At 40.2% G+C, this 24,571-nt stretch overlaps 1 protein-coding gene across 1 annotated transcript; it reads right to left on the minus strand.

Moving 5' to 3' along the window:
* LOC139741540 (uncharacterized) lies at window positions 1-23,730 on the minus strand. Its single transcript, XM_071652119.1, has 18 exons — window positions 23,199-23,730; window positions 16,204-16,349; window positions 15,127-15,369; window positions 13,704-13,866; window positions 12,655-12,782; window positions 11,535-11,798; window positions 10,979-11,101; window positions 9,769-9,879; window positions 9,135-9,251; window positions 8,305-8,415; window positions 7,249-7,362; window positions 6,299-6,412; window positions 4,911-5,024; window positions 4,187-4,300; window positions 3,118-3,231; window positions 2,611-2,724; window positions 1,556-1,669; window positions 1-362 (listed from the first exon to the last, which is right to left on the minus strand). Exons 2-18 carry the CDS (start codon window positions 16,283-16,285, stop codon window positions 166-168), a joined length of 2,337 nt encoding a protein of 778 aa, XP_071508220.1. The 5' UTR covers window positions 16,286-16,349; window positions 23,199-23,730; the 3' UTR covers window positions 1-165.
* Window positions 23,731-24,571: the final 841 nt, after the last annotated feature.

Raw genomic sequence — 24,571 nt, forward strand, 5'->3', positions numbered from 1 at the left:
TGGCAAGCCTCCCTTGGTCTTGTGCATAATCTTTATGATCACATATACTAAATTTTACTCCTGTTTGCATTACATAAAAGGCACAAAGCAATAATCATGAACACGTTCATTTCAATCAGACTACTAGTATAGGCTAATCTTGGCGGGCCAACACGTTATTCTTGGCTAACCTTGAGTGTGTCTCCGCGGCGGGCACACGAGGTCGTATCGCCTCCAGTCATCATTATCCACACACATCCAGAAAGTGGACGTGTCGCTATCTGGGCAAGAGAGCTTCACCGCGTCGCCGTAGTAGAAGACGCTGTCCTCGGAGTCGAGAACGACGCCATCGGGAATGTCCACGGGCCTGGTGCAAGTCGATCCTGCCAGAGAATCATGTGAATCACATAGGATGCGGTATACATTTGGTTTTGCACCAATGTGCAAGCTTTCACCTGTAAAGTACCCCATGGTATCCAAAATGATTACCATTAAAAATTACTCATATTTTCTTACTATTTTAGGCTTTATTGCAAAAATTCATATGGTAGGATGTTTTGTGATACAACAGACCTACACAAATATGCATTAAATGTGATATCTTGAACATTTTTAAAATTACTTCTCCCAAAGGTAAACAGAGCCTTTAATGAAGTCCAGACAAGCATTCACAAACAAAGGGAACGCTAGCTGCCGAAAATTCGTGTGCAAGTTTGAGGTGTCAAGCTGTCCCGAAATTGAGCAAAGAGGAAACAAAAATTATGATTGAGGGAATGTTCAAATTTGGATCTGATCGTATAAACATCGGATCATTCGTGAGCCATCGTGAGCTATTCGTGGGCCATTCGTGAGTCGGTGGAGTTTCTGAGGATCCAGCAGTAACTTTGTGAGCGGTGACAAAATCAAAATCTACGTGTAGCTATGTTTTTTCCATCAAGTGCTCAATCTGGTAAACTACTGGCGTCTCCCTGTCCCGAAATAGACACAAGATAGCCAGGCAAAATATAGAATTTTCAACTTCGAGCGAAGTTAGCCCAGAACTTGGTTAAAAGCCTATCAAAAGCCAAAGTAGGCACGATCTTTTTATTAGCAGCCCGGGTAACTCCGCGTGGTCATACGATGTCTTCTGCCCTCCCGAATAATCCGATGTTCATCAGAGACGAATTTGAATATTTACTTTATCGTGTGCCCATCTTTGATCAATTTCGGGATAGTAAATAGCGCCTGCGTAACAGAAAGATAGCTCGTAAAATATCTCCGAGTTTGCCCTTACTTTTGGGCCTCTTAAATAACAATTATTGTGTATGATGGCTGTGGGATAGCAATGATAATGTCCATGAGAAAAAAGAAATATAATATTGACAATAACGATAATCATTGTTATCATCAATACGACAATAATGATAAAAATGACTGGTTTCTCGATGAATGGCAATTTTTTAACCGTTTGCAATGATTAGTTTCTACATAAAAATATAGATATTATGGCACCATATATATATATTATATATATACAAATTTATATATATTATAGGATTTGTATATGTCGTCAAAAAAAAGAAACATTCTTACTTACTGATGTGGCAATGTAACCCGCTGTAGCCCGTTTGACAGTAGCAAATGTATGAGTTCTCTCTATCCTGGCAAATTCCATTATCGCCACAGGGAGAACTGGAACACTCGTCTCTTTCTACGAAAACAAATCATACAACATATCAATCATAGCGCAACTGTAAATCTATGCGAAATGTGAGAATTCCGCGAACTTCATTTGATACTTCCGTTTAGGTGATTAAGGGATATCTATTTTGTGTGTGGGTGTTTTTTTTTTGTTTGTTTTTTTGTAGTGTTTGACAGGAAAAATTTCTTGTTATTTAGGGGAATTAGATACCCTGATTACAATCATTATACGGCTTAACATTCTGTAAATGACGCATACGACAACTTTTTTCCCTTTCTGTTTGATGCCCTAGAGTTATGGGTAAACATGGGGAGTTACCTTCACGTGACTTTGGGTAATTATATAGCAATATCATAACGAAACAAGCATTTGTCATATTCGATGGAACAGAACAACTGTTATTGTTTTTCCTTCCATGCCGCCTTGAAGGAATCGTATTGGTTTTGCTGAGACCAAACTTCAGGTTTCTGATTTTTTTTTGTGAGATAATGAGAAACTTCTTATGAAATAGAAAGAGCATGTAATTGTACGAGGAATCCGATGTTTATTTGATGAACTTAATTTGACTTTGAAAAGGCTGAGATATTCAAAACAGGCTGAACCTAATAAAAGGTGGGACCCACCTTTTATTAGGATCGCTTTGCTTTATATACTTTGTTTTTAGATGTCTCAGCCATTCCAAAACTGATTTTCAACAGTTAAACTTTCAATACCTCTAAAAATTACGTAAATCATATCTTCTGTACTCTTTCATACGTGGTTTCTTGGTATCTCGCAAAAAAGATAGAAGTCCAATCCTCATCTCCACCAATACTATACTATCCCTTTAAACCGGCAATGGTGCAGTTTGAAACTGTCATCAACATGCTTCCTGTCTATAGTTTACATTAACGCCATTTAGTATGTTAGGTCTGTTCTGATAAATTTCGATCGAACCATTTCAAACTTACCTATTTCGCAGTTTGTGCCATGATAGCCTGAGTTGCAGGTGCATTTATAGCTGCCCTGTTGATCCTGACACTGTCCATTTCGTCCACAGGGTTGACTGGAACATTCGTCGATGTCTGTCCAGATGAGTTGGAAGACAATTTATTATTGTTCAAGTAAAACATACCGTACAAAATATCCGAGTCATGCAAGGAACTATATTCCCAAACTTTTCAATAGTGTTTTTAACTTTTTTTAAAGGATTGTGAAAAAAAAATCTATTTACACCTAGGGTCCTTGCGAATTGACAAACATTCGTATATCCTCTTTCCCTGGTAACTGAAAACACACACACACACACACACACACACACACACACACACACTCGTAAAGTAACTGTTCAATTGAAGATAAGATCGCACAAACAGTTATTTTGATGATTACATATCAAAAAGAAAAAAAACTACTAATTACTGCCCACAGCATCATACGTCGGCACAACGTCTGGGGGTGTATCGTAATTTACTTACTTTCTTCACAGTTGAGCCCCTCATACCCGTTCGGACATGTACAGGTGTAGGAGCGGTCACCTTCATTGCACGTTCCGCCATTTCTGCACGGGTTACTGGCGCACTCGCTAACATCTATTGGGAGTAAACGTTTGACGCAACAGGCGGTTATGTAAAGCACAATAAAAACAATTGATGAATGCTGATGAGCGATATTTTAACAAATCCACAGCATGGTGATCAATGGTTTACAAATTTACAAAGTGTACAAATTTCATAAACCATCGTGACAAACGCTGCTTCTTGTAAAATTAAATTATACCTTTAATCGTTTGAGATTATCACAATAATGACGAACCAATAGACAGAATATGATAAAGCGCCATTACCTTATACGGCAAGCAACATAAAACTATGCTGATTGTATCTCCCAAAGCCGAAAGGCCTGATCTGTTGCAGCATCCTTCATTAAAGATATTAATGTGTTTCAAGTAGTCGATCTGCACTAAACTTTCGGAGCACGTCGTTACTGTACATCAATAACTTTTTGACGCTCTGCAAGTAAAATGTCTGTGAAACATGCCTTCGTTCCCACTGAACTAATGGGCGGTGAGTTGGCTCAGTCGGTAGCGCGTCTGCCTCACGATCACGCGGCCCGGGTTCGAACCCGAGTCTGGACTGAGCAATATTGTGTGTAAACATACCGTCCCCTCTAGCAAGAGGCAAAACACTCTGTCCCTCGGATAGGACATAAAATGGAGGTCCCGTGTATGAGAGAGTCACAGCTCATGCACGTAAAAGATCCCGCTTCATTCATTCATCGCAAAGAGCAGGGTGTCTAACCCGGTGAAGTGGTCCCACCCCACATCCAACTGGACCCCATGGAAGACCAGCTTAGTGTAGCTGAATATGGGCTATCCAGCCATCTTCACGGATGGAAAATGAACAACAACAACAACAACAAAAGTGCCTTTCCTTTCTAAAATACGAAACTCTACATATTGTCCCTAGTAATGACTTGTTCTCTTTATGAGAAACGAATTTTATAGCATACAGATATATCCGTCACCGAGGTCTAGGACGTCCATACCTTCCTCGCAGTTCGTTCCAGAAGTGCCCGCCTTGCACACACACTCGTACTGGTTGACCAAGTTCACACAGTAGCCGCCATTTGCGCATGGGTTAGATTCACACTCGTTGATGTCTATTGCAAGAAAGCGACAAAATGGAAAGGAAAGTTTAACGATATGATTTCACTTTCTTGCATCTTTATTTCACCTATTGGAAAATTCTCAGCTGAAAGGAAGAAATGCATGAGACTGTAAAAATGACAACATTCGGAATGGTGAGTGTAATAGTATAACCAATTGGTACTGGATCCCCAGAAACTCTATTTGCAGAAATGTATAAACAGTAATAGTTGAATGTATTAAACTCAACATTGAAATATGCAGAAACTACATGAAAATGACGATTTTTGTGTTACTATTTATTATTTCATTAAACAGAAAACAGCACTTTATGAGGACGAGAAAGCAATGTTGATGAGAAATTTTATCTGATGACGTTTGAATTTCACACCACTAACTGGACGATCAGACTCGCACAATATTCTAACATCGGGAGCATAATCTTAAATCTGTCGAATAAAGCATGGATGTGTACCTAACAATCACGGATATTATTACCGCGATGACGGTTACGCAACATATCACCACTTTTTCACTATGCTGAATTTCTGGTACATTTGTATTTAAACATACAGTGTGTGTTCAACCTTTAGTAGCGGGAGCAACACTTATAGCACGTCTTACCAACTTGGCAGTTGTTACCAGTGTATCCGGGTGCACAGGCGCACGTGTAGGAATAGACGCCGTCTGTACACGTCGCTCCATTGGGGCAGGGGTTGCTGGTACACTCGTCGATATCTATGGCGTCAGAATAGAAGTGCAGTATAATGAACATTGATGTGACCAAACTATACTAGGCACTATGATGTGTGTGTGTGTGTGTGTGTGTGTGTGTGTGTGTGTGTGTGTGTGTACATGTATGTGTGTGGGGTGGGTGGGTGGTTGTGGGTGTGGGTGTGCTTTTGGCTTTGGTGAATCGGGGTTTGGTGGGATTGGGATTTGATTTGAAGGATAGTTATATATTTTATGAAAGATATTGGTATGATTAAATATTTAGAATAGATGAAGATCTGTTTTGGTTAAGAGAGGAAGGGCCTGTTAGGGTTTCTGTGAATGATTTCATTCTAGGTTTGTATGATGTATTTTTTTTTTCTGTGTATATGCTGTTGTGAGTATATGAGTTGATTCAATGGAAGGATAATGCGTGGTATATGTCAATATTTTCTTGTAAAGAATCATCAATGAGATTGATTCATACTCGAGTTATTTCTGTTTAAGAAAGATTTTGGCAGTATTGATTGAAAAAGATGGATTAACTTTTGTTTTGTGTTTTGAATTATATTTGTATTATTTTGTTCATGCGGCAGCCAGAATGGGTTGATTCACGAATGATTTGAATGAAATCAATAAATACCAAAGGAAATTATTATAATTTGTTTCTAACGATAAGATGATGTGATTATCATCTTCACTTGTTCAGCGAGATACATTAGCAGTTATTACTCATCTCATTGCTATTAATCTTGTAAACAGATCCCTAGGCATCCAAAGCCACCTGAAAGTATATGTCCAAGGAACTGAAGGAACATAACAATGTGGTCGAAGAAAAAAGCTCTAAAAAGGTCTTCAGAATGCTGCAGCCTAATGTGGGCTCCTCCACTGTTATGACTGGGAATGACCAGCATTCAGTGGACTCATTCCCTTTTACTTTATATCACTTTATTTACTCTCCCTTTACATAGAAGCTTTTGAATCATACATTTCCGAACCTTACGATGGTACTCTTCTGTTCCCTTCTGACAAGTTGACCTTTTGTATCAAGTATTAATTGTTCATTTAATTGAGGCGTGTTTCAACTCTTCGATACTTTTTTTTTCGAAAGCAACATCAATGTCGCTAACCTCACACTAAAAAGGGGATCCACATTACTGATAATTTTACAGATTTCATTGGAGGAGGAGCTAAAACGGAATAAGGCGGAGCTATATCATCATCCACAATATGGTGCAAGCACAAGTTCGAATGTAGAATACGGTGACAACTGTGAGTCTATTACAGGCAAAGGAACTCACCCACTTCGCAGTTGTCCCCGGTGTACCCATTAGGGCAGTTACACGTGTACCTGTTCTCTCCGTCCACACACGTTCCTCCATTAAGACAGGGGTTGCTCCCGCACTCGTCTATATCTGTACAGTCGCAGAGACCAGAACACTAGACAATTAACTGGGTACAATCAACGTGGTAAGAGCGAAATGAGGATGGATGGATGGATGGATGGATGGATGGAGGGATGGATGGATGGAGGGAGGGAGGGAGGGAGGGAGGGATGGACGGATGAATGGATGGATAGATGGAGGGAGGGAGGGTGGAGTTAAAATCATAAGTGACAAGATGAAGGGCTGAAATGGAAACAAATTGTACAAACAAGTTTAATCAGGGGAAAGCTCTGAACTTGATAGGCTCGCTTTTTCCTGGCGATGTGGTCTGGAGTTGTCAACGCTAATTGGCATTTGCCCTCGCGCTACGTAAAAAAAAACAACAAAACTGAATTTCTAAAGAAGAGTAATGATTACTCCACGATCAAGCAATATACCATGCTGATCTCAATGATTACAATGTGCCAAGGGCAGTGGGGATAGAGGTGAAAAGTCCATTTTATTTTTTGGCAAGTCCGAATATATTGAATGGAATCTTTTTTGTCCCCTGTTGATATTGTTGTTGCTTGTAAGTATCTATGTAAATATATCCATCTGGATTTAGGAAGGTCAGGGAGTTAAGATAGTCCAATAATGCTTCGTTCCTGCCCATCATGTCTGCCTTTGATTTAATTCCATGAGTCAGCCACGATGGAGTCATCTTTCTAAAATTTAGCTATAACAAAAAAAAAATCATATCTAAATCATCAATACAAATCAGGGCGCTTTCTAAACAGGAGCGGTGATTTGATGATCAGATGAATGACGCAATAGCATGAAAATAGAGCAAAAATGGGGAGAAGAAGAGGGGCTTGATTCCAACGTACTCGTTTCGCAGGTAGCCCCGGAAAAGCCGCGGTGGCAAAAGCACATGAACGAGCCTGGTAGGTCCACGCAGTGTCCGTCACTCAAACACGGGTTGGGTGTACACTCGTCGATATCTGCAATTGAACAACAATTCACCCTTGTACTCGAGTAACTAAAACCTTCAGTTTTGGGAATGTGACGCTACCCAAAGATTTATTGCTCAAATACAAGAAATTACGTTACAGAATAAAATTCAAATTACTACAAGTTCCTTTATACTCGGTTCGACTGAAAATCCAAAATGTTACAACGTGGTTTATTTGTACGCAAAATACTTCATATTTTCTGTAAGAAATAAAAAGAAATTATTACATTTTAGTCAATTTTGTCAATTCTTAAAACAAGCAAAGAAAGTAGACGAATATATGTCTGAGAAAACCAAAGGTTTTGTATCTAATATTAATTAGAATCGTATCTACATTATTTAACTGTTTCGCAGTTACCTGTCATTTTTCGATCATTTGTCTTTATGCCCTGCATGTGACATTATTTTATTTTGCACCTGAATGTTTATATGAATAAATGTTCTTTGTGGGAAAAACCCCTAAAACCTTCAGTAGACTTACGATTAATGCCCAACGCATGCACATTAAAGTGTGAATAAAATTTCGTCTTTTCCATTGTTTACACTAGTATAAATGTCACTTAAAATGTGGTGAATTTATTTTACAATGAAAAACCCACAACACCACACAATGCAATTTACACATGTTAAAATATTATTTCTTGTAATTTTCCAACAAAAATAGGTGAAACTACTACTCAGTGTCTATACTGTCATTGACTGTAAGTATACGCGAGTATGTTTCTGTGTGTGTGCGTGAGTATACACTTACAAAACGCTGGCGAGAACACGGTTGGAGAAAAACCAAGGAGGTAAAAGGCGAGCACCTTCTTAGAAAAGCCACTAGCACGCCATCCTCATAAAGAAAGCAAACTGAAATATCACGTACGCACACAGACAAACACACACACACACACACACACGTACATACATAAAAATAGACCGGACCTACCAACATCGCAAACTTGACCACTGTATCCGGGGTGACACTGGCATGTGTAGTCACCTATACCATCAACGCAGTCGCCATTCACGCACGAATGACCAACACAGTCGTCTATATCTGTAGCGATGCATGACAGAGAGAGAAAGGAGAGTTACAGTCATATCACAAGCAAGCATTAATTAAGATGCAGTGCCCAGATTGAAAATCCGCCAAGCAGCATTAGCAATGCAGCGCGTGAGTCTGACATTAGGCGAACAAGGCCCACGAGTTTGACACTAAGCTAAAAAGGCCCACGAGACCGCGATATTAAGCCGCGTGATGTGATATCGAACTCGTGGTCCTTATTTTTAGTACTGTTGGACTCATGAGCCTTATCTGCCTCGTGTCGAGCTAATGGGCTGTATGACTCGTGGGCTGTATGACACATTGACCTTTTTTAATGTTGAACGTTAGACGTATGACTTGTGGGTGTCAGTCTCGTGGGATGACCCCATTTTAACGATGATGTTTACATCATATTACCTCTTTTCCCACCATAGATCAAGCGATACATTCTTCCCTGGTTAAATTCTTAAGTCTGACTTAGTGGACTTAAAGCTAAAAACAAAACAAAACAAAACAAAGCAAAGCAAAACGAAACGACAAATAAAAACTAGACTAAAGGTAAAAAAAGAGGAAAAAAATAAGAAGAACCTTAATTTGTAATCCGAAATAACCCTACGCGAAGACCACATTAAACGAAACAAGCTGCAATTCTTATTTTCCCGTTCAAATCAATACATACCTCTCGTCTAGTTAAAGACATAACTTAAATGCGGGTTGATCTTTGGACTTACTTGTTTGACAATTCTTGCCCGTAAAACCGAACGCGCATGCGCAGTCGTAGTCGAATATGCCATCGATACAGGTGGCGCCATTTTGACACGGTGAATACTCCTCGCAATGATCTACCTCTGCAAGTCAACGACAGTGGCAAAACAACGAAGCTAAATAATCATTTACATGTTAATATTTCCAACTACACTATGAATATTGCATATTTTCACTGTTTGCATATTCAACATCAATGCTGTTTGGGCGTGACATACTAAACGGGTTACTTTACACATCAGGAGCTACGTCATTACATCGGTTCGACATGCTACGCTCACCATGCTCATGACGAATTTTTGTCGTTATGACGCTGGTATCTAAAAACTTCGTCCAGATATCATAGACAAAATCTTTTTCAGATGGATGACCGGCAACACTACTGATTACATTACGTGATGATCTTAAATAACTCCAGATTTTCCTTCCTTTCAGCAATATTGAATTTAATTTGTATTTTAAAAATAGGAGCAAGGGGATTCACTTAGCAAGTGCAAGTATGACAAGTTATCTTTTGCCTAGTACCATCTGTGGTATGTGGACAGTAAATGGTATATTCCAAGCGTACAGAGAAGTATACAGGTCTAGCGTTTTCCGTACCTTCCGAGCAGTTGAAGCCGCTGTGACTAGGCGGACACAAACACTCGAATCCGTTGATGACATCGACACATGTACCCAAGAAGCAAGGAGAAGACGCACACTCGTCTACCTCTGTTAAAGATAAAATCAAATAGAATATACATTTTACATATCACTTTCACAGACAGCAAAGCGTTATCTCAAGAAGCGGATGACTAGCGGCAACAAATGGATATCAGTTTCCATAATAGTTCTGTACCGGGAGGGCGTGCATGTCGTCACTTTTCGTCACGACACGCGCAACACACCGATATTGCTTCGGCGTTGACGAGACCTTGTGTCAGATAGAACGTCGTTATCGTACACGAACAAATCATGTCAAAACAAACGCATCTACGGGACAGAAATAAAGGAGACAAAGCATAAATAAATTACTTTGAAGCAGACAAAACATCTCCGGTGGCATTAAAAGAAAATATCATCGAGTTCCATAAGCAGTTTCAGTGCTCGGTGTGCCAAATTGACACACAGCAATTTAGAACGCATTGGTTTATAAAGTGGTGCACTAAATTTTAGGAATCACAACAAGCAGTTCTTATCATGTATGGCTGGATTAAACTGATTTTGTGTCCGTAACTTAAGAGCCGTTTGGCCTACTCACATTCCGTAAGAAATCAAGCTGGGGGAACTATCATGTTATTATGACATCATCTGTAGAACCAGGGCATCGTTTCATGAAAGTTGTCAGCCCTGACAAGTTGTCAGTCTCTGACAATCACCATAGTAACAGTTAGTGATCAGAGCTTCTCAGCCAATCAAAACCGAGGATTTCACTGAACTTGTCAGAGATTGACAACTGGTTAGGGCTGACTGCTATTACAAAATGGTGCCAAGGAGCAAAGTACGCAAGTAGATTCTGAGATGGGGAGACACATCTTAAATGCGGAAAACATCCAATGTGCAATGGGGGAAGTTGGCGTCACAGAATATGTAAACTGATCTGACGTTCAGACTTTTACGTCTCACACACATTACCAGCGAGGACCTCCCTGCACATTCACACATCGACGCACTCATAAAAAGGGGCAAGGCATTTTTCGAGTTTCCTCTGCTGTAAGCTGTGTATATCTTTTTTGTCACTTGCAGCTAGGGTTTGGTTTATTTCGTTTTTGTTTCATTTAGTTTGTCTTTCTTCTGCATTATTTAAGATTTTTTCTTCTTCAAAGTATACCTTGATTACATGTCGGCCCTGTGTAGCCAGGAAAACAGCTGCAGATGTTGGTTCCATTCGAGTCCATACAAACCCCGTTCAGACACAGCTCGTTCCCGCCTCCACACGTCCCCTCTAGACGGGCTGCACAAAAGCAGACATAAACCTCCAGGCATAAAAATTCACATCAAACTAACGCTAGACCTGATCATATAATTATGGTTCCACATGGCTTGTTTATGGGACGTAGCAACATCAACATGATCACGCGGGGGTCAGTTAGTCAAAGCTTTATACAGTAAAAACAGTACTGTCGTCTGCACGAAATACCAGTAGAGTCAGAGCCAGCTCTTACAAGAGCGCCCTCTTCAGTTAAGCTGATGCTTTGACAGTCGATTGTTGTCGATACAGATATTGTTTTCTGCGACTTGCAAATTCTCCCGACTTTTAAGAATATTATAGATTTCATCATGATTGTATTTGGCCACTTTTGGGTTTAGAAAAAGACGAAAAGAAAAGAGGAAAGAAAGAAAGAAAGAAAGAAAGAAAGAACAGAGGAAGGTGATAATGCTTATACCTTGATTTATGAACAGATCACTTGGATTCGTGAAGAGCGACCGGGCAATGAAGTCAAAAACTCCGGCCGACACGTTCAGGGCGATTATCATATCGTAGTTCGTGTCGGTGAAGTAGATGTCGTTGTTTGGCCCGTAGAGGGCGAGTCCGAATGGGTGGATGTTCACGCCTTCAGCGGTGTGAATGTGCTGGGTCGGGTTGCTCCCATCAAGTGAGACCGACATAACCACGTCCATCATAGCGTCATTATAATACAGACGATCCTCTTCGTGATTTGAGAAAAAATGAGACGAGGAAACTGATATTAAAGGGATGATATAGTTTTGGCTGAGGTGGGTAGTACCTAGTTTTTGTGAGGACCACTCTGTTTTATTTGGATATCTCGGCCATTTCAAAACCAATTTTCATCAAATAAACCATTTATCAAATATGAAATATGAAACAGCTTACATTCTAAGAAGCATTCAAAGTATATTTGATACAAATTGAGCCAAGATAGAAACATAGCCAAAAAATAAAGTGGTCCAAATAAAAGGTGGAACCCATCCACCTCAACCATAATAGTGCCATCCTTTTGACATGTGCTACGAAATCACAAAATACTATGTGGACCCTAGAGGCACACTACTCAATAATTTTATTGTGTTTACCAATTTTCCAATTGCCCATACATCATACATCGTGAAGGCGTTGCTATGGTTAGCACTTATCTCATCTTTCTGCCTTTGGAATTGTGGTCATCACTTGGAAAAACTTACACGATTCTCTAAATCAGCTTCTTATAAAAGAAACTTCAATATGATTAATAGGAAAACGACTCGTGAATGCAAACTTGCTAGAAAACTTTGTGGTATGATCAAGCTGTAGCGCTGATCACAGCTTTTGGGCTTTCCAACATACAGTAGGCCTATCCACCCCATATTTCATCTGAAGGGCGAAACGCAGACTCCGTAGATCGCACAAACTCTTAGTATAATAAATGATAATCTATCATGTATTATAGACCTACATACTGTGGATATGTGTATATGAGTGTGACGTGTATGCATGGACTTGTATGGCAGTTAGAGAGCAAGAAGGGTCGAGAAAGGAATGGGAAGAAAGGGAGCTTGAGAGCATACCATTCTTGTCCATCGCCACCCCGTTAGGCCACCCGAGACCCTCCGACACGATAGCGGTGCGATTTGACCCGTCGATATTGGCGCGCTCGACTTTCGCTGCGGTGCCCCAGTCGGTCCAGAAGACTAGTCTATTGGAAAAGAGAAAACAATGAATAGATAGATGAATAAACAAATGGATAAAAAAATATACAAAATGAAAACAAAACAAGTGTTTGAATTTTCATGGTAATGTCGACTTGGTACGTCGGATAAGATAAAGTGGTACATTACTCGATCAATCTATTGATCAATATTATGGGATCACGTAGTAGATCTGTTGTTGGTCTCCTATCATAAACATTAACTACGTGAGTATCCCTGACACTCCCCCCCCCCCCCCTCCACCACCCATGCACCCACCACCACACCACCCCTTATGCCCCAATCACATAGACATCCCAGATCAACCCGGACCACCCCGGATCTGATCCAGGGTGATCCAGGGAGAGATCAGTGTTGACGCCTTGGACTTCCTTGGACATCCGTGTATGTCCGTAGAGATCCGGGGACATCCGGGAGGCAAACACTACATATTTTGGATTTCAGAAACATCCGGCGTCATCCGGGGATTGCCGTGTTAGCAGAGCAATCCGGGGTGGTCCGTGTGGCTGCCGTGTTAATACCGTGTTAATACCGTGTATACAGTCTTACTAACGCTCGTCGATACACTCCATCGAGGTCGAAACTATCCCGGACCTCCCCGGATCACCGTGGAGATCCTTGAGCATCCGTATTTATATGTGACTGGGGCCTCACTCCTGTACTCAGAAAGAGTTGTTGTTACGTTTATATGAACGGAGGTACCCTCTGTTAAATAGAAAACCCTTCTTCAGTAAGTAGAAAAACACTTCGCACATACTTCGGCGTGCGATGGTGGTTTTTGTTGGGCGTCGCGCACTTACCATGCTTACGGGAGAATTATGCGTACGTGTATATGTCATGTTACAGGATGTGGGCGGGTGTGCATGCTCTGTTTGTCATAGAATGACTGAAAGTCATGATCTATATACCCGTGTATTATGGAGACAACGATGCCGCGAGGTTGGTCCGCGCCGGTATCGACCAGTGTGGTCCGGTTTGACCCGTCCAGATTCGACGTCTCCACAACGTCGTTCCCGGCGTCGGTCCAGTACAGTCGGTCGTTGTAGATGTCGACGAACAGACCCTGAGGAGCTAACGGTCAAAACCCGGAATAAAACTATTAATAAAATCCACTCTGTGACAACGTATCTCAGCTAGTGTGCTTTGGTGTAAGGATTTCAGCTTTTGTGGTCTACTGCAATATTGTCTGTGATTCTAAGTAAGTCAATAGGCTATGACCATCAAAATGCCCGATCCGATATTGCTTCATTTTTTTTTTCACAGTGCTTTCATGGTGACTCCCGGTTGATGCGGTTCCACTTTAGTTGCAATGAAAACATTTCAGCATTATGCTCTATCGGTCATTCATTCATTGGCTGTCTTAAAACAGGCGCAGTAACTCAGGGTGTGAGGCTTTTGGTTTTTGTTTTCAAACCCACATAAGATGCAGGTCTATTTGTGAGCGTTAGGCGTGTCCATACGAAAAGATAATAAGGAAACGACTTGTCTTGTTGACAAGACATTAGAATACTCTTCAGCATACATATACGCAGTCTGGATGAATCACGGTTCAATAATTATAACAAAAGCCAATGATTATTACTGATTTACTGAAATTTTCATTACGGTACTGTCTTTTTTACTCCCTTTGTATCATACCTTTGGTATAGCAAAGATTGACGCATATAAACTGACGGCTAGATAGTGAAATGTACGAGTGTAAGACAGGGAAACACAAATACACACAAAAGCACACGCAACACACACAACACACTGACACACACAACACACACATCAGACCTTTCAAGATGAAAGTAAAACGTCCTGGGCCCCATTTCATTAAAAAAGTTGCTACGATAGGATATCTTGCTGGAATGGCAATTGTCATGGTAACGACAAGAATCCAAGCTTCTGATTGATCGTTGCAACGGGAGTTGCTTTCCTAAAATCTGTCATGAAATGGGCCCTGCTCTAATGTCGAAACGAAAGTCACAAGTCTAGTAATTACACCTCGGTATTCGAAACAAAATCATCATGTTGAAATAAAATGAAGTGAAATGAAATAAAATAATTTCTTGTATATGTTTACCAAACAATAACATAATAAACATTGTCAATAGAGTCAAAATAATCAGTAGTTAAAGAACACCATTGGTAAAAAAAAAAAAAAAGAACCGGCAATAGCGTGCAGGCTTGTCAAGGCCAGTCCTTTCAACAATGTATTCTATACAATAAAGTATTTGCAATATTTACAGAAGCAATATTATATGCCGGATTATGAACATATTTACAGATTTTCATGAGATGTTTTCATTGATATTATTCTTTTTCCTTTTCGTTTTTGTCACTCACACGAGAGCCCATCGCCGATGATGGTCTCTTTCTCCGAACCGTCCAGCTTCGATCTGAATATGGCATCGATGCCGATGTCCGTCCAGTAGATCATACGAGTACGGAAGTCGTACTCGACGGCGACTGGCGTGTCCACATCACCCAGGGGCAGGACGTTGAACTGGGCACCGACGAAAGACCCGTTCGCGTGGGCCACGGCCATGTAGATGTTGCCCTGCTGGTAATCGCATACGAACATCTCGGCTGTGTGTAGGTGGGGGGGGGGGGGGGGAGAGAATTAAAGGCGGAAGAGTCATGAAACATATTGGAATACACCGGTTAAATGATATTTTTACGTCATGCCATTATTACTGTTTGCCCTCACCAAACTTACAATATGAATCGTTGGAAGCAATAGCACTTTGAAAAACAAAAATAGCAAACGTGCATTTGAAACAAAAAGACTGGGAAGGGTATTTCCCGTTTTAATGTTGTGCAATGAAGGCACATCATGTTATCCACGTAGTCAGCTCTTTGTTCACAGAAGAGCGTTCAAGTTGACTTTTCTCACGGACAATAACAACTTACAAGGGACGTCTTACTGTTTACACGGTTTAAAGTTCACTATTTCTTGTGTCTTTTGTTCGCGACTGCTAGAAAACATGGAATTGAGAAAGAAATCTGCATTCAAGCTATTTCATCTTTAGTTTTTTCTTACCTTTGTGTGGTAGGAAGACATCTGTTTATTTTTCTTTGTTTGAACTTCTGCATTTTCTTTTTCTATTGGAAAAGATATTGACAACTTCCTTGTGTCTTTCAGAGGTATGAGAACTGTGAGAACTACAGCGACCCCCAAATTTGCAATAGATATTGATACTGGGTCAAGTTTGGTTTGCTTTACTACGTCACTAAAGAGTAACCAAGGGCAACGCCAAAGAAGCAATCACAGAATCGACGACTTCCAGCATATTGCGTGAGGGCACTATACCGCTACTAACAGGGAATCGAAGAGAAAATCTCGTGTGTAATAAGCAAGATACCTAATTTCTCAATCTGAACAAGCAAACTGTGTTCTCTGTTTTGTATGAAGGAACCTACCTCCACTAACAAAGTGAACTCCGACCAGAAGTTCAGTAAGCGTCGCAGCCAGGACGACCAGATAAGCACGTGTAGGCGCCATTTCCCCTCCTCCCCCTCTTCTTCCTCCTCTGGGCTGAGGATGACGAGAAAGCGAAACGAGTCGTCTGCAAAGAATGGGAGAAAAATACGAAGATTGATATAAAGAAAGTTTATATGATTGCACTCATGTATACACATACCACACATATACTATATACCTACACAATATACAAGGCTAAGAGGGTCTCCAACTTCCGTGTACATGTAGAAATAAGACTTGTTTACACATTGTGTGTGTTGTGTATATGTGTCTATGTGTGCGTGTGAGTGTGTGTGTGTCTGTCTGTGTGTGTTTGTGTGTGTATGTGGGCGTGTGTACATGTACGTGTATAAATGTGTATTTATTCTGTGCGTATGCATGTTCATATCTATCAGTCTATGTGAAAATACGACATTCTGACCCAAGTCACCATCTGTCACAGTATACAGCTGTATGAGTCAATCAAAGTACTCTGTAAACATGAACCATTATTCGTCTTTCCATGACAGCCATCATTTCGCAGCATCACCATCAAGACCGAGGTATAGGCGTTTACGTGAATAGGACACACACAGTTTCATTTCGCGCTCCTCCCCTTTACCACATCATATACGTGTTGTAAACATCATTGATCAATTAATTTCATGAATTTTGGCATTGTATAGAATTTCTGGTGACACAAAAGTACATGTAATTCTGTGTCTCATCGTCTTATATTGGCCCCAGCATTCATCATACTTAGCTGCTCAAATACGTTTGTTATTTTTATCTTTTTCATCCAAAACACACATATATACAGGTACCTTTTTAGCTTTTCCTTTTAACTTATCTCGTAGTCTTATTAATGTAATAATTTCCTTTGTCATCCAGGGTGAGTGTTTATTCCTGACAAGTGTCTTTCTCACTGACATATGTTTATTTACTACTTCAAGGAAAATCTTACTCTTCCCATACTTCAACGGCATCATCCAGGTTTAAAGTAAATTATACAATACTCCAGGTTTGGTTTCTAAAATCATCCAAATACAATTCAGTATCTATAATATATGTTTATCATTTTCCGGTAAATTATCATGCGCTGGCTACATTATCTATATTTTGTAGTTTTTCAGCTCCATATTATCAAATAAGACTAGAGTGCTCGCTCAGACCATTATGGATTACTCCAGATGTACTAACCATCTCTGGATGGTTTGTAAGAAATATGATACCAGCATGACGACTGTTGAATATTACCATTACAGAAATATAGGCCTCGATTTTCCTCACCTTTTACATGAGCATTGTTCAAGCTTTAAGATGACAATACATACCAATTGTACACGACGACTAATACTAGTATTCTAATATCACCGAAATATAATCGATCCAAGTTGAGTTTCCTTATATACCATCAACCGTTAATATGATACCAGCCATGACGACTTTTATTCTAATATTATAGAAATATCAATTAAAATCGAGCTTCCAAACTTATGCTGGGTAATGGGTATAGCAGAAAGGCCTATCAGCAGATACATTGTATCTGCTTCGTATATACCCAAGACATTGCATACTAAAAGTATATAACATTTTTCATGCGCCGGGACCGTCATTGAGTCTATCACTGGATAATAAACGCCTGCATGTGTTTATCGCGCGCAGAGGCTGATTGGTACATCGCTTTGATGAGAGGGTTGATGAAACGAGGTCCGCTTGAGACAGCGCACGAAGTCAGTTACCAGTATATATACAATGTAAGTAGGTGTACTCAACGATGGCACGGACGCCGCCGATGTGAGATCGCTTCGTTGATTTTGCCCATAGTATAGATAAGCACATAAAATGTAGCACACTGTTGGATAAATTATTGGCCCAATCTCGGACTGCCATTTCAAAATAAAACCAATGCAACATCAATAATCACCGTGAACACACAAGCACTGTAAATCCTTATTACTCATATTATTTTAAAAAGGGGCTAGAGAACGTAAACATACATGTACGTTCACGTTCTCTCAACCTAACCTAATTTGTTGAACAGTCTCCATAGGAACGCCTTCTCTGTTTTGCGTTTGGTATTTTTTTCTGATTCATGTGAGGCGGTTTAGGATGCATTCTGCGCCCGTCGCTGGCCCCGTTGTTGTTGAACTCTACCACTCGAGTTCCACGTGAATAGGAGAAGGCCTACAATCATAAATGACAATAGTTATGATTTTGTCTCTTCACAGTCGAGTGATTGTACCAGACACATCCTGCCACCAGGTTCTATCTCTCTCTTTCTCCCCCCCCCCCCTCTCTCTCTCTCTCTCTCTACCAACCCAACAATGATATGTCTGTCTCTTGCGGCCATGCATCATGTACTGTGATACTAAATTATATTTGTATGCAACAACGATCTTCAAGTTCTACCCAAAACAATCTTAGACTAAGATTGAAATGTAAAGTCGAAGGTTCAGCTGGTATATTTGTATCCACGCAGTACTAATTTGCTCTTACTCAATACTCCTCCTCCATTCGCCCTCTCCCACATCTTAATCTATCATGCCTCCCCAACAACACATAATTTTGTTTATCCAAATTACATTATGCTCATGCGACATGGAAGAACGATGATAATAATATGTATGACCTTGGACGCTGTTCTTCCCCCATTGTTCACTCCCAACATTCTGGATGACAATATCAGTTGTACATGTATGTTCTGTGGTCGATTTCAAATACATTCTAATACGAAAAGCTAATTTAGAACCTACACTGCTTAACTTCTCGCTGTTTCTTTCTCCATTTCCTCTTCCCGTATTTACCTATACCAAACAATATAACGTCTCTCTTCCATATTATAAGGTCGCGTGACAAAGTAGGTAGATTACATTAAGTGTCCAGTGGCGAATCTATGCAGGAGGAAGGCTTAGGAGTTTTAACACCCCCATCTCGAAGTAGCACAAAATAATGTGAAAACTTATCATCTTGTGTGTTTTTGTTTTGTTTTTATTTTGCTCGTCATGATCGAAATCCGCCCCAACCCCCATCATCCTTCATAAACATCTAAATCCGTCCCTGGCATTATTTGCCTGGTGACTTTAAACACTTTTTTATTTTACATGGTTTACTCCAAACAACAACAAAAATACAATAATCCTTTGGTCGTCATTTGTGATGTTTTATTACAAATATAACCGGCGTTATATATTTATATATGCACTCGGTGGCCTGTGGTATCAGTAGGGATATGCATGTACAGTAGTTCAGATAATATCCATAGCGTGACGTGACCCCTCCATCCGATAATAATCATCACGACAATAATTGCCTGTTCACTTAAGCTGAAATTACTGCCGCACTATACGCTGTACCACCTCCCTGGTAGAACAAAGGCTGGCCTATGTATATTGTAGCATCGTCAAGGTAATTTGCACACGGCGTCATGGCGCACACTCGCCCGTTATATATCAGCCCGGTTCCTGAATTCTTTAGATTTGACATGAACATTGAACAATTTTTGCAAACACCTGTGCATCTCGCTTCCTGTTACAACATAATTATCATGTTGTGTATGTTTTGATCACGATAACAATATGATGGTTGAAATAACAATGACTACACGTGTGTATGATAGCATGTATGGAATCAGGATTGATGAAAAGATTGCTCACAATAATGATAACAGCAATATCATACACAATACGTGAATATTATTATGTTGGTAAATATGATCATAGATAATATTGGACCCTTTTCAGTGCAGATATACGTTCCACCGCGCCTGAGGAGAGCCCTGTCATTAGTTTGTTTGTTTTTTCTCTTAGTAATACCAGATATCCACTATAACACTTTGGCCAGTTGGTTAAGAGGGACATTACTGTGACTTGTAAAACATCTTGTCCGAAGGACATTTGCGCTGGACGGAGGATCCAAACTCTTCAAACTTCTTTCGAGGAGCTCAAATGGAGCGTTTTCCCTTCCAAGCTCAAAACGCTCCAACAGAACTTAGGCTGGTTCCGCCTGATGGCAACGATTCAGGTAATCCTAAACTCGGAAGATTTCCTACATAACTTGGTCCGAATAATACTGAACATTCCTGTAATGAACATTTCTTTATCAGTCCTGTGCACAACTAAAGCATATCAATGCATTCTATAGCCGGTCAAGCCTTGAGCAGTCTTTCTGGTTATCAGGAGTTATTAGCTCTCTGAATTATTATGGTATATACACTGTAAAAACATCGGTGTTAGATTTAACACCATGGGTGTTAAATCTAACACCGATCAAACTTCAATAGAGGACCACACCCACAGGTGTAGAAAATGCACTGTGATGGTGGTGAAAAGTGTTCACCTGACACTTCGTGGTGTTAATTTGACACTGTACCTGGTGTTATTTTGACACTGTATACTGGTGTTAATTCAAAAATGACACCACATGGTGTTGATTTGATATTTGTTGGTGTTAATATCAATGGTTTAACACCCGTCCAGCTTCAATAAGAGACCACACCAGCTGGTGTTACTGTGGTGTAAATTTATTTTCACATTTTTTCAAAAATCTAGTATTTTAATGTAAAATTCTTGATCGTCTTGTTTAAATTAAAAATCAACAAGAAGTGCAGTTACTAAGAAACTCTTCAAAAAACAGTTTTATATTTGGAAATGACACCCGGAGGTGTTAATTTAACACCATAAATGAGCACCGAAAATTTAACACCAGCTCGGTGTTCACTATTTAACACCGGACTTTTTGCAGTGCAATCATGCGTACAGGATGTGAATATAAACCTGTTCGGTTTGGGAGCTGTTTTTTATGTTAATCTATATTTCAGCATAATTTGGATGAGGCTTCAGTACACAAATGCCTAACAGTAGTTAATTATTTATGCAATTACATAAAGCAATGGACCTGACGCATTGCGTAACTACTGGCAACAATTAATACTGAATGATCTTTTCTTCCTATTTTGGAAGCTCCAGTTATGGTCGACATAAGTTACCGTGCTTCAAACCCGAATTGCAACAGGCTCTGAATACCCGTTTTCCATTAAATGATAATGATTGTGCAAGCTCATGTAGCCATAGTTTTGAAAGTTTTCTCGGTGACGACCTAGTAACTCTTTCAGATGATATATCGACAAAAATGAAATAGGTTTACGAGGATATCTATTGAGCACGACCTTGCGTCTCAAAAACAAACACAAAAACAAAACCAAATGGAGAAATAGCCTGTCTCGAGTCAATAAAAGGTGTACGTTACATCGTTCATACCTAACCTTTTTTAAATTATTTTTCGGGGGGGGGGTCTTTTAATCTGTCACTTTCTCCTTTGAATAGAATAATCTTGCTGATGGCACATGGAATTACGGTAATCAAAAATACGTGTTTCCTACCTTTTATAGTTTATTTTTTCCTCAAACGTTTTCCGAACATCGCGAATCTTTCGACTTGCAATGAATCCACGTATGTTTGGGGGAAAATTTCCATGTAAACCGTGTTTCCCCTGATTACGAGATCATGCTTATACACACGTCGTTGCCTTCTCTACGCCTTCGTCATGTTCGTAACCTGTTGTATCTCTATACAGGTGGTAAATCGCCTTCATCGTACATTCAAGATTAATGCATTAATTGTTGTTGTTTTTTTGTTTTTTTCATTTATCCTTAGATCCCTTTATCTTTGAATCGAGATTCAAGGAAACAGTTGCAATTCGATGGCCACTGGCACACAAAAATGCATACGACACAAACGAGTTGGTAGAGATAGCTGGCAACCTCGCGTCGCCTCCGGGATTGCCGTACATGTAGGAATCTCAGTGGTTGATATTTGCGTAAGCTATGCATATCTCACACAAGATGTCTATCGCATTTATTTCCTCTTAAATTTCTGACTGAATACTGCAGCTGCAATATGCATACGATCGACATGGTAAAACATTACGTAATGCAAGACATGAGTGTCTTCTGATCTATTATTTTCACTATATTGCGACTAAATTGGTATTGTCAAAGATACGCTTTGTGGTTTGCACTATTTATAAGCCCGAAATGTCTTCGGTCTGTCAAGTTGTGAAAATAGAAATATCTCGCGCAAGTTCCGCCATTTCAGATCTTTCAGGTGACATCTAATGCCATGGAGCAATTAGCCATTCAGTGTCGACTAGAACAGAAACGAAGGCGACGACGACATCAACAGCGATGGCGCCTTGAGGGAAAGGAAAGGCAACAACAGGCTCTTCGCCTAATGCATGCGATGTTTGTTGATCACACATGCAGTGCCTCAATGCCGAATTAACTTCACGATGAATCTTGTCTGCTGTACTGTATAAAATGCACACAAGTAACCGTGTTTCACAATGGCCCTGCGCTGCTACGTTCGCATGGTCTATTGACCATAACAATCGTTTTTCTCAATTATCCTCGCACCTCCATTTACCATAACAATAGACCGAGGGGAGCTCACATAATAAGAGATACACCAATGCGTATTTTATGCATTCGTTTTCTTACACGAAGGTTATGGAAAAGGCCTCGGCTCACACTGTACGTGGGCCCAAGGTTCGCATGCTCCACAAGTGTAGAGAATGCAATTAGATCAAATCCTATATTAGATAGCATCATGCATTCCAACGCAATGGCTCACTCAGTAAGAATACGGGAGAAATTGGAATCCACTAAAACGCACCTTGTCCTAGGCACATGAATTCCCCGTGTTGTGTAAATGGTCCGATTCTGTAAACGTAACGCCCCTTTTTGCCCTCAACGCATACCCTTTCTAGTGTGGAATTGATAAATTTCACCTAGTAGGTGAAAACATAACCTATCAACATTCATAGAATGGATATTGTGTACGCATGGAAATCTCTGTAAACAAATTAGTTCCTGGATGAGCCTATTTCTCCATGAAATAATAGTGAGCTGACAGTTGACAACACGACGTAAATACGCACAACAGTAATAATCACTTACGCTAGTTTGGGGTTGGCGCCGGTGACAAAACAGCTCCGGTCTTCCACTGATCACCGTAATTCAGATATATCATGTATGCAGTGGCGGTCTTCCCCTCTGATGGTCAGGTGAGATGAAAGTCCGGGTAAGGAATTGTGTAACCCAGGGATATTTGCCCGAAGCACCGTGCCCGCGCACCTGACTGAAAGTGATCCAGTGCTTCGGGGGCTGGCTGAACAACTCGTCCGAGTCTCCGGATTTATAGGAACGCGCGTATACTAGTATTCACCGGAGATAGCCCGTCTTTACGAAACGTTGATGCACCATTCATCCGCATACATTTCTTCATATCAAAAATCCATTTTGCTCTTTCATCCGTGTTCTATTTTGATCTTATTTTTGTCAGTGCTTCCTTGTCGATCAGAATTATTGTGCATATAGACGACAATAGAATCCGCCTTTTAATTGTTCGACATGGATCGTTGACTAGCTTCCAAAGATGGGCGTGCAGTAGTATTGTGTACACCCTGGTATAGATCCAAAGTCGAGTGCGTTCATGGGTATTGTCATTCTATCTACTCTCAGCGTACTGAAATGTATTTTGAGCATACCTGAGTTTACGACAATGTGTTTACGGCAATGTTCCAAGTGCTCTTGATAATCAAGGAAGTGCACTATACGAGAATTCAGGCTTGTCACACGTCCAAAGTATATGTTACAGAATCAAGATTCATAATTATTCTCACTATAAAAAAGGCTTATGCGTGGTAGGTCTAGGTCTACTTTCATTATCAATATGAATAAATAGCAGGAAACCGTACGCACGCACACACACACACACACACACACACACCCATAAATGAATAGATTAACTATTACAGAGTTGTGATTATGTGCATATATAATATAATCATACATGTGTGTGTGTGTGCGTGTGTGTGTGTGTGTGTGTGTGTGTGTGTGTGTGTGTAGTTTATAAGCTTTTTTAAAACTCTTCAACAGCATACGGGTATTTCCCATCTGTCAACAATGACTGCTTGTAGTCGGCTCGTGAAAAAAAAGAGCATCATTCAACTTTTTCTGCCACAAGTGCGGGAGAAATAGTTTCATTTTCGACGTGCTTCATCCTGATCAAATGTTTGAATACATGATAATGCCGATCAGTGGATCTCTACTTATCTTTAAAAAGTTATTTTTATAATTCATCTCAGGCAGAGTCGTTCATCATTTTTTTCCCGCTTCCTCCATAGTGGAGCGTATAGGCCATCGACGACAGTCCTCCACCGCCTCCAACTGTTTTTTGATTTTCAACCTACTCGAACTTGAATGACAGCATCGTTAAATCGAATGCAAATCTGATGAAATTGGGCGGGGAAAACCTATATTAAAATGAG

Source organism: Diadema antillarum, unplaced genomic scaffold (assembly GCF_040938485.1).
Source record: "Diadema antillarum isolate AM-2024a unplaced genomic scaffold, OU_Dant_1.0 seq00000932_RagTag, whole genome shotgun sequence".
Classification (NCBI taxonomy): Eukaryota; Metazoa; Echinodermata; class Echinoidea; order Diadematoida; family Diadematidae; genus Diadema; species Diadema antillarum.

What these genes read in the sequence shown, in the direction of transcription:
- LOC139741540 (XM_071652119.1), bottom strand. Translation starts at nt 16,285, where the DNA reads ATGGCGCCTACACGTGCTTATCTGGTCGTCCTGGCTGCGACGCTTACT. An exon ending in GTTGTCTCCATAATACACGG is followed by an intron (nt 12,783 to 13,703) that starts GTATATAGATCA and finishes CTTTTCCAATAG; the next exon opens with ACTAGTCTTCTGGACCGACT. An exon ending in AGGGCCGACATGTAATCAAG is followed by an intron (nt 9,880 to 10,978) that starts GTATACTTTGAA and finishes TATCTTTAACAG; the next exon opens with AGGTAGACGAGTGTGCGTCT.